At 38.8% G+C, this 17,266-nt stretch overlaps 1 protein-coding gene across 1 annotated transcript in view; it reads left to right on the top strand.

Moving 5' to 3' along the window:
- PIP4P2 (phosphatidylinositol-4,5-bisphosphate 4-phosphatase 2) overlaps positions 1 to 17,266 on the top strand; it is a 71,422-nt gene that overhangs the window by 47,333 nt on the left and 6,823 nt on the right. Inside the window, exon 5 of the mRNA XM_040261106.1 lies at positions 4,341 to 4,393. Within this exon, the coding sequence (XP_040117040.1) occupies positions 4,341 to 4,393 (53 nt within the window). The remainder of the gene's footprint in view (positions 1 to 4,340; positions 4,394 to 17,266) is intronic.

Raw genomic sequence — 17,266 nt, forward strand, 5'->3', positions numbered from 1 at the left:
ATGGACAGAGGAGCCTGGCGGGCTATAGTCCTTGGGATACTACTGAGTGACTAACACTACTACAAGAAATGAGGATATTCTGCCATTTATGACAACACAGAGGACCTTGAGCACATTTGCTGAACAAGGTAAGTGAGCCAGCGAAAGAGAAGTCCTGCCTGGTATCCCTTAGTTACAGAGTGGAAAAAAATTGAACCTGTAAAAACAGGAAAATGGTGGGTACCAGAAGATATCAGAACGTGGGAGGTGGGGGATAAGACTCATGGTACAAACTTGTAACAATTAGTAAATAAGTCATGGAGACCTAAATAAAGCACAGGATAATGAATATTGTTGTAGTTCAGTCGCTCAGTTGTATCCAACTCTGCGACCCCATGGAGTGCAGCACGCCAGGCTTCCCTGTCCTTCACTATCTCCCAGAGTTTATAATGAATAGAGACAGTAATATTATTATAATTATGTAATGTGATAAATGTCACTACAGTGACAGCCATGTTATAATATATAAACGTATCAAAGTAGTAGACTGTACACCTTAAATTTACACAATGTTACCTATCAAATTTATCCAATTAAATACAAGAAAAATTAGATATTTTTTTCTATCGACACTTCAAGGTTTTGGCAGTAAAATTTTAAGAGTGCAGAGCTGCATTTTAGATAAGAGAGCAGTGGTAAATCCTTTCAAAAGGACAGGTATTTGCATTCATTCAAATAGATTATGACAAAGTTATTTCTAATAATACATGTTTTTCTAGTCTTAGTTGGCCACATTTAAAAGAATTCTTGTAGATAACAACAAAACCAGATATGCTAAGTTGCTGTCTGTATAAGTTACTAATTATACAACAGAATTTTGGCTGTTTGTCAGTTATAATCAAATTTATCGTGCATAATCTGTGCTAAAATGATAAAACCTGACTAAATAATCTCCTGTAGGTTGGTCATCTAAAAATTCTAGAATTTCTTTGCCAATGTATTAGCCTTCAAACTTGAATTTTGAGTTACTCTCTTAGTTCAGTTCAGTCGCTCAGTCACGTCTGACTCTTTGTGACCCCATGAACTGCAGCATGCCAGGCCTCCCCGTCCATCACCAATTACCAGAGTTTACTCAAACTCATGTCCATCTAGTTGGTGATGCCATCCAACTTTCTCATCCTCTGTTGTCCCCTTCTCCTCTCACCTTTAATCTTTCCCAGCATCAGGGTCTTTTCAAATGAGTCAGTTCTTTGGATCAGGTGGCCAAAGTATTGGAGTTTCAGCTTCAGCTTTCAGCTTTAAGGGGTTTCATAATTGCTTCCTCAGCCACTTTGCTTCTTTTAACAAAGAAAAACTTAAATTTGTTATTTATAAATAAAATTTGCAATGACATTACAAGTTCAACAAGAGTTTCCCTTGTGGCTCAGCTGGTGAAGAATCCGCTTGCAATGCGGGAGACCTGGGTTTGATCCCTGGGTTGGGAAGATCCCCTGGAGAAGGGAAAGGCTACCCACTCCAGTATCCTGGCCTAGAGAATTTCTTGAACTGTATAGTCCATGGGATTGCAAAGAGTCAGACATGACTGAGTGACTTGCACTTTCACTACAAGTTCAACAACTATAAGTAATTACAAATATATAAAAAGTAATTAATAAGATTTCTATATTCTTCACTTCTTCATGTTCTATGCCAATTTCTGTAAAAATCTATGTATGTCTTTAGTGCATTAATTTTAGCATTTTTATTATTAATAATAAGCTTTGAAATAAATTCGTTACAAAATAAGTAGTGAAAGAAACAGTTATCGGTGCTTGAAAAAACTATAGCCTTGGTTTAGCTCTCTCAAATACTGAAAAATAATCATTGTGAAAAGAGTGAACATTCATGTAAAGTTTCATTTCTAGTTTATTTACCTTGGGTCTGTGTATTCCTACTGTGATTGAGGGAGATTATTTCAAAGTTACATAACTTTCAGAAAGTTTGAAATTAAAATGAATAAAAAGAAGTCCAAACTCAGATTTATTTGTCTTTTTAGAAGTTAATTATTAAAAAATTTTTTACAAGTCATGTATCAGATATTTTCTGAACATTATCTTCTGTTGTGTGGAAAACATTTGAATATGCCTAACTTATTGAAGCCCCACTATAGCTAGAACTTGAGAGTTCTGAAGAAAAAAGAGTGACCCGGAATCATAAACAAAAATTAATATTAATGAAAGGAAGGTTATGTTGATGATAAAACTGTTAATGTACCTGAAGGAATTCTGTAAAGGAAGTGTACCCTTTACAAGAAGATATGTAGGAAAGCAAATGATGGGGGGTAAAAGCGCTGCAGATTCTTTACCAGAGGAACCACAAGGGAAACCCTTGTTGAACTTGTAATGTCATTGCAAATTCTGTTTATAAATAACAAATTTAAGTTTTTCTTTGTTAAAAGAAGCAAAGTGGCCGAGGAAATACATTTTTTGATGAAGAGTTACTTTTTTATTAATTATTTTTTAATTGGAGGGTAATTGCTTTGCAATGCTGTGTTGGTTTCTACCATACAACAATGAAAATCAGTCATAATTATCTGTATAGATATAGACATATATATGTGTGTGAAGTGAAGTGAAGTCACTCAGTCGTGTCTGACTCTTTGTGACCCCGTGGACTGTAGCCCACCAGGCTCCTTCCCTGGATTCTCCAGGCAAGAGTACTGGTGTGGATTGCCATTTCCTTCTCCAGGGGATCTTCCCGACCCAGGGATCAAACCCGGGTCTCCCAGATTCCAGGCAGATGCTTTAACCTCCTAGCCGCCGGCAGTTTGGCCAGATATATATATGTATATATATGTATATATACATGTATCCTTTCCCTCTTGATTGCCATCCTACCATCTCCCCATGCTACATAGCATCTTCCCACTAGCTATCTATTTTGCACATGGTAGTATATATATGTCAGTGCTAGTAATACTTATTTTAAACTTATATTGCACATCTTTTCAAACACACTAACCTACTTTTAATGCCAGTAAGCTGTTTCAAGCATCTGGATAACAGTACTGTGGGGAAGGTAGCCCACTTTATGCCTATATTACAGGGAAGATATAGGTAATAAAGTCGAAGCTATGATTTTTCCAGTAGTCATGTACAGAGATGAGAGTTGGACCATAAAGAAGGCTGAGCACCAAAGAATTGATGCTTTTGAACTGTGGTGCTGGAGTAGACTCTCAAGAGTCCCTTGGACTGCAAGGAGATCCAACCAGTCCATCCTAAAGGAAATCAGTCCTGAATATTCATTGGAAGGACTGATGCTAAAGCTGAAACTCCAATACTTTGGCCACCTGGTGCAAAGAACTGAATTATTAGAAAAGACTCTGACGCCGGGAAAGATTAAAGGCAGGAGGAAAAGAGGGCAATACAGAATGAGATAGTTGGATGGCATCATCGACTCAATGGACGTGAGTCTGAGCAAAGTCCAGGAGATAATGAAGGACAGGGCAGCCTGGCATGCTGCCGTCCATGGGCATGCAATGAGTGACTGAAAACAACACAGGGAAGAAAGCTGGAAGAAAGTTGTTTATAGGAGGGTCTTTTTGGTTTGTTTTTGTTTTTTTACATAGAATAAGCAACTATAAGCAGAAAGCAGTTTCCTCGCATTAATTCTCAGTTCAGCTCAGTGATGTCTGACTCTTTGTGATCCCATGGACTGCAGCACGCCAGGCCTCCCTGTCCATCACCAGCTCCCGGGGTCTACTCAAACTCATGTCCATCAATTCGATGATGCCATCCAGCCATCTCATCCTCTGTCGTCCCCTTTTCCTCCTGCCTTCACTCTTTCCCAGCATCAGGGTCTTTTCAAATGAGTCAGTTCTTCACATCAGGTGGCCATTAGTTCTACTTGTATCTAATTTGTTTTATTTATTTACCTTGTGCATTTTCTATATAAATAGAGTAATTGTATTTTAGTATTGAGTCTTAATATCCATGTATTTTTAAAAGCTAGTCATTAATATTCAGAGAAGAAACAACTTTGGAGATACATGAAATATGTTTTTATTTTCTGGCAATGGACTGAGACATAAAGCTGAGTAAAATGACCCCAATTATGACATGACATTCAATTTTCATTGTAAAGCAAACCTAGATTGCATCAGAAAATTGGGAAAACCTTGGGAACTGTTTCAGAGGGGAAGTGTAACCTTTATTTTAAGGGAGGGGGAGATGAATTGGAGGGGGAAAGCTCATATAAACATGAAAAGGCTGATGGCTTCTGTCGTGATCCCTGAGAACATTTGAACTAAAAAAAACAGCTTATCAGATTGGATAGTTTTCAGTTGTTTTTCTTTTCAACCTCTCTTCTCATTTATTTTACAGTGGATGGAATTGAGGTTCAACACTCTGGCAAAATGCCCACACTGCAAAAAAATGTAAGTTCTGTACCACTGGCAATACTACTGGGAAATATTTGAGAACAATTTAAACAGTTCAGAATTTTTACTGAAGTCAATTTCGATTTTAAGATATAGTTCAGAATGTATGCATAGTTAACATGTTTATGATTTTCAAAACTAAAAAAAAATCTTTGAACTGATTCATATATTCCATTTTTCAATTAAAATGATTGGACTTAACCTATTCTCTAAAGGTAAAGCAATTTCTAAGAAGGTGGACATTACAAAAACTAACTGTAACCTAGTAAGGATTTTCAAATGTTCTAAGTGGCTACAATTTGTTTTAAATAATCTAAACTTTATATTTTTTAAAGTCGGCTGTAATCTAGGAGAAAGCCAGATTTCAGGGCGTTAATAATTAGGTCATTGGATGGCAACATTTTTATAATTATTTCTCTCTCTTAATTGTTCAATTTCTCTGTGTTCCTAAATGGTGTACCTAGGAAAAAATAACAAAAGACAATATAAAAATGGGAAAAAAATAGATATTTTGATTAAAGACATTTTATGCCATCTGTGTTGAGAGTCGCCAAGTCACCCTAATGTTTTTGACATTTTAGGAGAACTAGTAGGAATTCGGAGAAGGCAATGGCACCCCACTCCTGTACTCTTGCCTGGAAAACCCCATGAACGGAGGAGCCTGGTAGGCTGCCGTCCATGGGGTCACTAAGAGTCAGACACGACTGAGTGACTTTAGTTTCACTTTTCACTTTCATGCACTGGAGAAGGAAATGGCAACCCACTCCAGTGATCTTGCCTGGAGAATCCTAGGGACGGAGGAGCCTGGTGGGCTGCCGTCTATGGGGTCGCACAGAGTCGGACACGACTGAAGCAACTTAGCAGCAGCAGTAGGAATTAGTATACAGTTGTACTCACAGCTTTATGGTGAACACATGCAAAGTAAAATCAGCAAAAGAAAAAAGGCACATGGAGCAAAATCTGGAGGAAACCAGGAGCAAGCTTTCAAGAGTCCTCTCCCAGTAGAGTCACACAGGATTTATTCCTCCATCAGTAAACTGTTGCAAAACATGTGAAATGCTCTAGGGGGCTTCCCCTTTGGCTCAGCAGTAAAGAATCTGCCTGCAATGCAGGAGACGTGGGTTGTATCCCTGGGTCGGGAAGATCCCCTGAGGAGGAAATGGTAACCCACTCTAGTATTCTTGCCTGGAAAATTCCATGGACAGAAGAGCCTGGTGGGCTGCATACAGTCTGTGAGGTCTTTTAGAGTCAGGCAGGCCTAAGCATACACGCATGTGAAATGTTTTTGACAAGAGAAGCTTATTGGAGACTCAATGTCCAAGGTATAATTTGAGCTGGTCACATAGGCACCTGTTGCATAGCACATACCACAATTCCATATTCCCAGAAGGAAAGCAGGTATTCGACATAAACCATAGTTTACTTTGTAGAAGCAGTTTAGGCATAGCAAACGACTCATCAGTAAGGGAACAGTTAGAACTATTTTGAAATCTAAGTTCCCAGGAGAACAGCTGGACAGCTATATTAACTGTTTTCTGCATAACATCTATTTTGGTAATAAAATTTCAATTCAGAAATTACTGTTTTCCACTTACATGTGTGGAAAGTAAGCAAAGGAAATTAAACTGGAATGTTTTGGTAATTCAATGTTTAAAATGAAAACTATGAACTCATAGTTAAATTTTTGTGATCCTTTGAATGAAGTAAGTAAATATTGTATCTATTTTGAGAGTAAAGTAATTCTAAGAATGGTTTATAGGAGGAAAGAATTTAAAAATGTCTGAGAAGTAGAACATATGTAACAAAATATCTCCTTTTATTTGTGCTATGATTGCTTGCTATGATTCCAGCTAAATATAATCTTATGAGAATAACTTCACAGCATATTTCTAGCTTCAAAGGAACAGATATTTCCTTTTTTTATTTGTGAAATTAATCATCTGAATGTTTAACTTAGCTGAGTCTAAGATAAGTCTGCACATGGTGAAGCAAAGTGGATAACCTCAGATAAGTGCACAGAAAATGGATACTTCAGGGACATACCAAACACACATGTGTGTGAATATGTGTGTGAATAATCCATATTTCTGTATGTTACCTATATTTTCCCCAAAATGAAGACAATTAAATTGCATCCTCACCAGAAGGATTAAATTAGATTTAAAAAAATCTTTTAGAAAATAAAAAACAGAGACTTCTCATGATTAGCAGATTGTGTGCTAAGCACGGTGATCATTCCTTTGTATGCACATATACTATTTGTAATCTTTACAAGTCCTGGGTAGCGGGAATTATTATCCTCATTTTATAAATGAGGAACTGTTAGAAAGGATAATGATTTTGCTCAAGTGATTTGCCTGGTTGGTTGATTTTAGAACAATGGCAATATTTTGCTAATAAGAAAGAAGCATTGAATGCTTAGATATTCTACCACAAGGCTGTGTTCTAGTGTAAGAAGAATTTGTATCTCTTTCTTAAGGAACAATTTGCCTAGAAATTTACTTGAAATAAATCAGCTTAAATGTCATTCTTAGAGGAATGTGTATAGAATTGGAATCACATGCTGAACACGAGAGGACTTAGGACATTCATTACTTATTTGAGGAAAGATCATGTTATCACATGAACACTCACGGGTCATATCTAGATTTCTTTTCTCTTTGAATATTTTTCTTAACAAAATGATGAGTCATCTATTGAAGTAAGATTCTGAGATTTTTATTTTTTAAACTCAAATAGCAAATATCCTAAAATTATTTTTTGTTATAGAAATTACTAAATCATTGTTATGGAACTAGCATTATTTTTATATCTCACAAAACAAGTGGGGGGAGTACCTTCCCCCAGGGATCCCGAGACCAAGAAACATTTTTTAATCTCACTGTTTCTTATTCCCACGATCACTGAGGCTATAACAGCTAATGGTAAGGTTTCTCTTTCGAATAGGCAACTTGTGGCTAATGCTGGACGGGAGTTGTAGTCCTAGCATTCTGAAATGTCAACCTGGACCATTTTTCCATGAAAATGTTTTAATGGATTTACGATTAGTGACATGATGACTTAATCCATGATAATTATCAATGAATATCATTCCTTCTACATCACTGAGGTACTTTTGTGTGGATCTCTTTCTACCATTTTAAACAAAAGCAATTTAAAACCTCTTATTCTCATAAGTTGGGGCTTCTCTGGTGCCTCAGTGATAAAGAATCTGCCTGCTAGTGCAGGAGACATGGGTTCGATCCCTGATCAGAAATATCCCCTGGAGAAGGAAATGGCCACTCACTCCAGTATTCTTGCCTGGGAAATCCCAGGGATGAAGGAGCCTGGCAGGCTACAGTCTGCAGGATTGCAAAGGGCTCAGAGACGACTTAGCAACTAAACGACAGCAATAAATTCTCATAAATTATCATTTTACTTTTCTGGTTAGTGCTTTCTTTTATAATTATTCACTAATTCAACAGTCCTGTGCTGGGTACTAGCTGCTCAAAATAAAGATATAATCTTGCCTTCAAGGAACTTTGTCTTATGGATATGTGGAAGAGAACAGACAATTACGCTAAAGTTGTACGATAAAGTGCTTTGGAAGGTTACATCTAGCATGTTCTGCTCTGAAGAGATCCTAATCCAGACTGGAGGGACAGGGAATATGAAAGGAAGCTTCCAGGAAAGAGGGATATTAAAGGTGACTGGTGATGCAATATACTTAAGTGAAGAAAGGGAAGAAGCTACAACCCAGAATACTCTACCCAGCAAGACTCTAGTTCAGATTTGACAGAGAAGTCAAAAGCTTTCCACACAAGCAAAAGTTAAGGGAATTCAGCATCACTGAACCAGCTTTACAAGTGCTAAAGCAGTTTTTCAAGGCAGGAAGCACAAGAGAAGGAAAAGACCTATAAAAATAAACCCCAAACCATTAAAATTGTAATAGAATCATACATACTGATAACGTAAACGTAAATGGGTTACATGCACTAATCAAGGGCTTCCCCGGTGTTTCAATGGAAAAGAATCCGCCTGCAAGGCAGGAGCCATAGAAGTCACCGGTTCGACCCCTGGGCTGGGAAGACCCCCTGGAGGAGAGCATGGCAGCCCACTCCAGTGTTCTGGCCTGGAGAATCTCCATGGACAGAGGAGCTTGGCGGGCTACAGTCCATGGGGTCGCAAAGAGTCAGACACGACTGAAGCGACAGCGTGCGTGCACTAACCAGAAGACCTAGACTGGCTGGGTGGATGAAAACGTGTGCATGTATGCCCTTCCGCTTAGCACATCACTCTACTCAACCCCCGACATTGTATATAGGTATTTTAAAGTTTATTTATTTTAACTGGAGGACAATTACTTGGCAAACTCCAAATGTAATTATAATGAGCAAACTAGCTGGCATATTGAGTGCAGCACTTTCACAGCATCATCTTTTAGGATTTGAAATAGCTCCACTGGTATTTCATCTCCTCCACTAGCTTTGTTCGTAGTGATGCTTTAGGTGTTTTTGAATCAGCCTCGGGTATACATGCGTCCCCCGATCCGGAACCCTGCTTGCAGCTCCCTCCCCACCCCACCCCTCTGGGTTGTCCCAGAGCACCAGTTTTGGGTGCCCTGCTTCATGCATCGAACTTGCACTGGCCACCTGTTTTACGTGTGGTAATGTACATGCTTCAGTGCTATTGGGTTAATCATGTTTCCATTACGGCTTGCAACTGTAATTATCTTTTATTTTTTGTTTGGCTATTGATTGTGAAAATGGATAAATATCTTTCACTATAGTGATTATGTAACTATTATTCATTTTAATATCTTGAATTAAATCATGGAATTATATATCACTGTATATATGCATCTAATTATACTTAAGAATTATATATCACAGGAAATAATAGAATTATATATCACTAACTATCATTTAATATAAAAACCTATAATCACTCTTTAAAATCCAGAAGTACACTAGAATTATCTTGGAATTTCCTGAAAAATACAAATGCCCAGGTATTGCTACTTTTTGAAAACTCCAAATGTGATTATAATGAGCAAACTAGCTGGCATATTGAGTGCAGCACTTTCACAGCATCATCTTTTAGGATTTGAAATAGCTCCACTGGTATTTCATCTCCTCCACTAGCTTTATTCGTAGTGATGCTTTTGAAGGCCTACTTGACTTCAGATGTCTGGCTTTGGCTGAGTGATTACACCATCATGGTTATCTGGGTCATTAAGACCATTTTTGTACAGTTCTTCTATATATTCTTCTTAATCTCTTCTGTTTCTGTTAAGCCCACTGTTTCTGTCTTTTATTGTGCCCTTCTTTGCATGAAGTGTTCCTTGGTATCTCTAATTTTCTTGAAGAAGTCCACAGTCTTTCCCATTCTATTGTTTTCTGTTACTTTGCATTGCTCCCTTAAGAAGGCTTTCTTATCTCTCCTTGTTGTTCTTTGGAACTCAGCATTCACATGGGCCTATCTTTCCTTTTCTCCTGTGTGTTTCACTTCTCTTCTTCTCTCAGTTATTTGTAAGGCCTCCCCAGACAGCCATTTTGCCTGTTGCATTTCTTTTTCTTGGCGTGGTTTTGATCACAGCCTCCTATACCATGTTATGAACCTCTGTCCATAGTTCATCAGGCACTCTGTCAGAGCTAATCCCTTGAATGTGTTTGTCACTTCCACTGTATAATCATAAGGGATTTGATTTAGGTTATACTTGAATGGCCTAGTGGTTTTCCCTACTTTCTTCACTTTGTCTGAATTTTGCAATATGGAGTTCATGATCTGAGCCACAGTCAGCTCCTGGTCTTGTTTGGGCTGACTCTGTAGAGCGTCTCCATCTTTGGCTGCAAAGAATATAATATAATCAATCTGATTTCAGTGCTGACACACACATGAATATAAATAAAATAGGAAATATGAATATCAGTGGATTGTATTACTGTCAATATATTGGTTATAATATCGTATAAATGTTGCCATTGGGGAAACTGGTTAGAGAACAAATGAGATCTCTCTGTATTGTTTCTTATAACGGCTTTTGAGTCGACATTTGTCTAAAACAAAAAAAAATAATTAACCCAAACAATAAGCAGGCAAGCTTTTAAAAACACAACGAAACTTGTAGAAATTAAAAGTTACAGAAGTGAAAATACAGTAGAACAAGCTAAACAGCAGATCAGATTAATTTGACAGATGAAGCTGTGGATTGGAAGACAGAATTAAGTAAATTACCTAGAATCCATCAGAGAGAAATATAAAAATAAAATTAAAAGGAACATAGGTAAGAACATCTGATATATTTCTAATTTAGAAGGAAAAAGTAGAGAATGGGATAGAGGTATTTTGAAGAGATAATCCCTTAGGATTTTCAGAGATATGATAGATATGATCCCATAGATTCAAAAAGCACAATGAACCCCAAGCAGAATAAATAAATGAGTTATAGTGAAATTTCAGACAACTAAGATAAATAGAGGGTTTTAAAAGCAGAGACAGAAAAGGCAGATTTTTAGTGTGAAAAAGATAGTTCTGGCAGCAAGCCTCTCAATAGCAACAAGGGAAGCCAAAAAGTTTAAAAATACTTCAAAGTTCTAAGAGAAATCAACTGTCAAACTGTTGTTGTAGACCTATCTAAACCATCACAGGCTAATGAAGTTTAAAAAAAGATATTGGCAAATGCAGAGCTAACTAACCAGTCAGAACTATCTTCCCAACCCAGGGATGGAACCCGGGTCTCCCACGTTGCAGGCAGATTCCCGCCAGCAGTAAAAACCAAAACAGAGTGGTTACCGTTCTGATACCCTCACTAAAGAGACTGATGAAAGATGAACTCAGGGAAACTATCCTTGAAGACATTTCTGCACTGCAAGAGTAAAGAAAGTATGAGCCAAGAAATGCTAAACATTCGTCAGAAGCACTGACTGTAAAATAGCAAACACAGTAACAATGGGACTTCCCGGGAGGCCCAGGGGTTAAGAATCCACCTCCCAGTGCAGGGGACACAGGTTTGATCCCTGATCTGGGAACGAAGATCCCACGTTGAGTGAGTGAGTGAGTGAGTGAGTGAGTGAGTGAGTGATTGAGTGAAGTCGCTTAGTCGTGTCGACTCTTTGCGACCCTATGGTGTGTAGCCTGCCAGGCTCCTCTGTCCATGGGAATTTCCAGGCAAGGATACTGGAGTGGGTTGCCGTTTCCTTCTCCACATGCCGGGAGGCAAATAAGTCCCAGCGCTAACGGCACTGAGCCTGTGCTCTGGAGGCCGTGAGCCCAGCTACTGAGCGCACGCCTGGCATATGCTGAAGCCCCACGCCAGAGAGACTGTCCTCCAGCACAGGGGAAGCCAGGCAGTGAGAAGTTTGCACAGCGCAGCCAGAGCGAAGATCCGGCTCACTGCGACTAGAGACAGCCTGTGCGCAGCAGCGAAGACCTAGCGCAGCCAAAATGAATAAATTAAAAAAACTGTAACAGGGGCTTCCCTATGGCTCAGTGGGAGAGAATCCACCTGTCAGTTGCAGGAGACGTGGGTTCGATCCCTGGTCGGGGAGAATCCCACCTGCCGTGGAGCAACTAAGCCCATGCGCTGTAAGAACTGAAGCCCTCACGCCCTGGAGCCCTGCTCTGTAACAGGCCAGCCCCCCGCATTGAGAAGCCTGCACCACGCAATTGGAGAGTGGCCCCTGCTTGCCAGAGCTGGAGAAAAAACCCACACAGCAACAAACACCCAGCACAGCCAAAATAAATAAGTAATAAAAATCTTCATTTTTATTTAATAGATTTATTTATTTAATAATTTTATTTAATAGATTTAATTTATTAATTCAATAAATTTAAATTATTTGTTTAATAAAAATAAATAATAAAATTATAAGAAAACAATAACAGAAATACTGTTAATGCTAACAAATTTGGAGAAACAAAAATAGAATTGAACTGACCTATTGAAGAACAAAAACATAACATAGGAGTGGAGTATTTAGAGTTAAAGCTAAGATCCTGGCGTTTGTTGGAAAGATAGATTTTTCAAATGATTTTAGTTTTTAAACGGTGTACATATTAAAATTTAAGTTCCACTGCTAATTAAATAGAAATATACATCATTATGCCAGCAAATTTGGAAAACTCAGCAGTGGCCACAGGACTGGAAAAGGTCAATTTTCATTCCAATCCCAAAGAAAGGCAATGCCAAAGAATGCTCAAACTACCGCACAATTGCACTCATCTCACATGCTAGTAAAGTAATGCTCAAAATTCTCCAAGCCAGGCTTCAGCAATATGTGAACCGTGAACTTCCAGATGTTCAAGCTATTTTAGATTGCCAACATCCGCTAGATTGTCAAAAAGCAAGAGAGTTCCAGAAAAACATCTATTTCTGCTTTATTGACTATGCCAAAGCCTTTGACTGTGTGGATCACAAGAAATTGTGGAAAATTCTGAAAGAGATGGGAATTCCAGACCACCTGACCTGCCTCTGGAGAAACCTATATGCAGGTCAGGAAGCAACAGTTAGAACTGGACGTGGAACAACAGACTGGTTCCAGATAGGAAAAGGAGTACATCAAGGCTGTATATTGTCACCCTGCTTATTTAACTTCTATGCAGAGTACATCATGAGAAACGCTGGGCTGGAGGAAGCACAACCTGGAATCAAGATTGCCAGGAGTAATATCAATAACCTCAGATATGTAGATGACACCACCCTTCTGGCAGAAAGTGAAGAGGAACTAAAAAGCCCCTTGATGAAAGTGAAAGAAGAGAGTGAAAAAGTTGGCTTAAAGCTCAACATTCAGAAAACGAAGATCATGGCATCTGGTCCCATCACTGCATGGCAAATAGATGGGGAAACAGTGGAAACAGTGTCAGACTTTATTTTGGGGGGCTCCAAAATCACTGCAGATGGTGACTGCAGCCATGAAATTAAAAGACGCTTACTCCTTGGAAGAAAAGTTATGATCAACCTAGATAGCTTATTGAAAAGCAGAGACATTACTTTGCCAACAGAGGTCTATCTAGTCAAGGCTATGGTTTTTCCAGTGGTTATGTATAGATGTGAGTGTTGGACTGTGAAGAAAGCTGAGCGCCAAAGAATTGATGCTTTTGAACTGTGGTGTTGGAGAAGACTCTTGAGAGTCCCTTGGACTGCAAGGTCCAACCAGTCCATCCTAAAGGAGATCAGTCCTGGGTGTTCATTGGAAGGACTGATGCTAAAGCTGAAACTCCAGTGTGTTGGCCACCTCATGTGAAGAGTTGACTCATTTGAAAACACCCTGATGCTGGGAGGGATTGGGGGCAGGAGGAGAAGGGGACGACAGAGGATGAGATGGCTGGATGGCATCACCGACTAGATGGACATGAGTTTGAATGAACTCCGGGAGTTGGTAATGGACAGGGAGGCTTGTCGTGCTGCGATTCATGGGGTCACAAAGAGTCGGACATGACTGAGCGACTGGACTGAACTGAACTGATACATCATTAAAATTCAAAACAGTAGGTAGCAAATGGAATAAGAACATCAGCTGCTGCTGCTGCTAAGTCGCTTCAGTCATGTCCGACTTTGTGCAATCCCATAGACGGCAGCCCACCAGGCTCCCCTGTCCCTGGGATTCTCCAGGCAAGAACACCGGAGTGGGGTGCCATTCCCTTCTCCAACGCATGAAAGTGAAGTGAAAGTGAAGTCGCTCAGTGGTGTCCAACTCTTCGCAACCCCATGGACTGCAGCCCACCGGGCTCCTCTGTCCATGGCATTTTCCAGGCAAGAGTACTGGAGTGGGGTGCCATTGCTTTCTCCAAAGAGCATCAGAGTCAATCCAAAAGAAATCTAGAAAAGGGGATGGAGGGCAAAGAAAACAGAGAGTAGAAAACCAAAATAAGAAGAAATAATCAATGTATATTAGTTGTCAGAATATATATAAACTTATTAAACATGAGAAATTATCAGACTAGATTTAAGTACATCTATATGCAATTTGAAGATGAAACGCATAAAATATGAGAACATAGAATAAAAGTAAAAAGTGAAACTGTGAAACACTAACCAAAAGGAAAGATATACCAGGCAAACACTAACCAACAGTAAAAGAGCAATAGTAATACTCGGTCAGATAGCAGAGACTGCTGTTCTTTCCTCCCTTGCCGTGGAACTGTCAGTCTTCATGGCTGCTCAGCTAGAGACTCCACTTCCTAACCTCTCTTGCAGATGGTTGTGACCATGTGTTTGTGTTGAGGACCATGGAATATGAACAAAAGTGATGACTACATCTTCCTGGAACTCTATTTAAAGACAAAACCTGCTTGTCCTGCTTTTTACTCCCTTCTTCCAGTTGCTTGAAGAAGGCAACTGCAGCAGGACGTTTGTTACCATATTGAGTGAGTGGCAGTCATGGAACAGAATTGTTTACTAGCCCTTGGGTGTACATTTAGCTTTGAATTCTTATGTGCAAGAGAAATAAAGCTACTGTTTTCTAGATTTCTCTGTTATAGCATTTTAGCATATACCTTAATTATCTCATATGCTTTAGGGTATTATTATCATTATGGTCACTTCATTGGAAATATAAATTCCAAACTTGTGTGCAACAAGTAATCTAACTTTGATACATGTAAAATAAAAATGAATAATTATAAGAACTATGCTCTTGACAATCAACATAAATGGTGCCAACTAAAAAATAAGGCACAGTGTGAGAGTTGGGAGTTAAGTTTTATCAGGGATAGATACTGCTCCAGAGAGGTAGGGAGGAAGGTCAATATATCTGTGATTTTGGTGAAGGGGGAGTACATGCAATCAAGCACCAATTTTTTGCAGAAGATTGCTACTGGTCTTCTGAAGTCATTAGTTGCTACTAGTGACTCTTACTACCACTAGTAGACATAAGAGGAGTAGACATTAGTGCTTTTCTAGAAATGAAGAGCTGCAAGAATTGGGCTCATAAAATCTTCTCCTGAAAAGATCTATCTGAAGACCTGCTCTGCCAGATTTTCTCAGAGAACGAAGTGTCTTATTCCTGAAAGAAAGAAAGGTGAAGTCGCTCAGTTGTGTCCAACTCTTCACTACCCCACGGACACCAGGCTTCTCCGTCCATGGGATTTTCTAGGCAAGAGTATTGGAGTGGGTTGCCGTTTCCTTCTCCAGAGAACTTCCTGACCTAGGGATCGAACCCAGGTTTCCCACATTATAGACAGACGCTTTCCCTCTGAGCCACCACTTGATCTTAGCCAAAAGGCCAAGAACCCTGAACCCCTTTCAGGGAGTGTTGAAGGTCAGTAAGCTGCAGCAGCTCATGATTTAATCCTTGTAGAGGTAGCTGGCAAGTGCCAATTTGTAGCTGGCGATGCAAAAAGCAAAATTGTAATACTTTTAGAAGAAAAGGTAGAAAAATATTTTTATGACAGAAGTAGAAAAGAATTTCCTAAAAAAGTACAAACCTTAAAGGAAAAGATTGGTAGTTTTGACTATATTAGAAGTACTTTGTATTGCATTGGTATCACTAGTAAATACTCATATCAAAATACGTTATTAAAGCTGAATTTGTAAAAATAGACTATAAGAAGATATGTATAGGGACTTCCCTGGCAGTCCAGTGGCTAAGACTTCGCCTTCCAGTGCAGGGGCTGTGGGTTCAATCACAGGTCAGGGAGCTAAGACCTCACATGCTTCATGGCCAAAAAAACAAAACCCAAAACAGAAGCACTATTGTAACAGATTCAATAAAAACTTTAAAAATAGTCCATATTAAAAAATCCTTTAAAAAAAGATATGTGTGGTATATATAGCTGAATGGAATAGTATGCAGACTATATAAGTATCATCTATGAATTATCTAAATACAGCCCAAGACAAAGAGACAATAGGTATGAACAAGCAATTAATAGAAAAAAATCAGTAGTCAACCTGCATATGAGAAGATGTCCAACCTTGCTACAAACTAGTTATATATTAATACGTAATAAATCCACAATGAAATACCATTCACACTCATGAAATTCTCAAACCTGAGAACATTACCAAGGGTTGAAGTGTTAATGAGGATATAGGTAGAACAATGGAAGTTCTCATATAGTGTCAGTGGAGATATAAATTTGGCATTTGTTAAAAGTAAAGATATGTCTACAGTACAACCCAGCAATTCCATTCCTAGGTATATGTTTGATAAATTCCTGCATATTTACATAAGGAAACATTTAGAGTGTGTTTGAAACAGTCTTGTTATAATAGCAAAAAAAAAAAAAAAAATTTCAAGTCCCTGACTGTCCATCAGCAAGAAGAATGAGCAAGCTCGGTGTGTGTGTGTGTGTGTGTGTAATGGAAGATAGTTGTGAAAATGAATGAATTAAATTTCTGCATGTGAATATGGAAAAGTCATGTAGCGTATCAAGGGGGAAAAAACAAGTCACAGAAGCAAACACATGTATGTGTAAAAAGTTTTAACACTTGCCAAACAATATTATGTGTTACATACAGATACCACATTTGTATTAAATGTATAAGAGATTTTATTATCCATGCAATAGGTGTTTTTGGTCATTGCCTTTCCTTGTGATAAGATGGCATTTGGGTTGTAAAGTAGCGGTAAATTATTTCCTGTGAAGATTTTCCAGAGGTAGAAACTGTTTATGTTGAGTGATGAAAAATGAGCATGGGTTTTCTAAGTATTAGAAAACTAAAGTGTGTTTCTAAACACACTTTAAACACAAAAGTGTGTTCCTTTGCCTCATAGGAAAGCTGCTATAGTATTCACTTAGAAACTTTTGACTTATTCTAGTAAATTCAGTTGCCTTCTAATCCATGGTAGATTTGGCTTCCCTTGTGGCTCCGCTGGTAAAGAACCTGCCCGCAATGCGGGAGATCTGGGTTCTATCCCTGGGTTGGGAAGATCCCCTGGAGAAGGG

The sequence above is a fragment of the Oryx dammah genome, unplaced genomic scaffold (genome assembly GCF_014754425.2).
Source record: "Oryx dammah isolate SB20612 unplaced genomic scaffold, SCBI_Odam_1.1 HiC_scaffold_19, whole genome shotgun sequence".
NCBI classification, from domain to species: Eukaryota; Metazoa; Chordata; class Mammalia; order Artiodactyla; family Bovidae; genus Oryx; species Oryx dammah.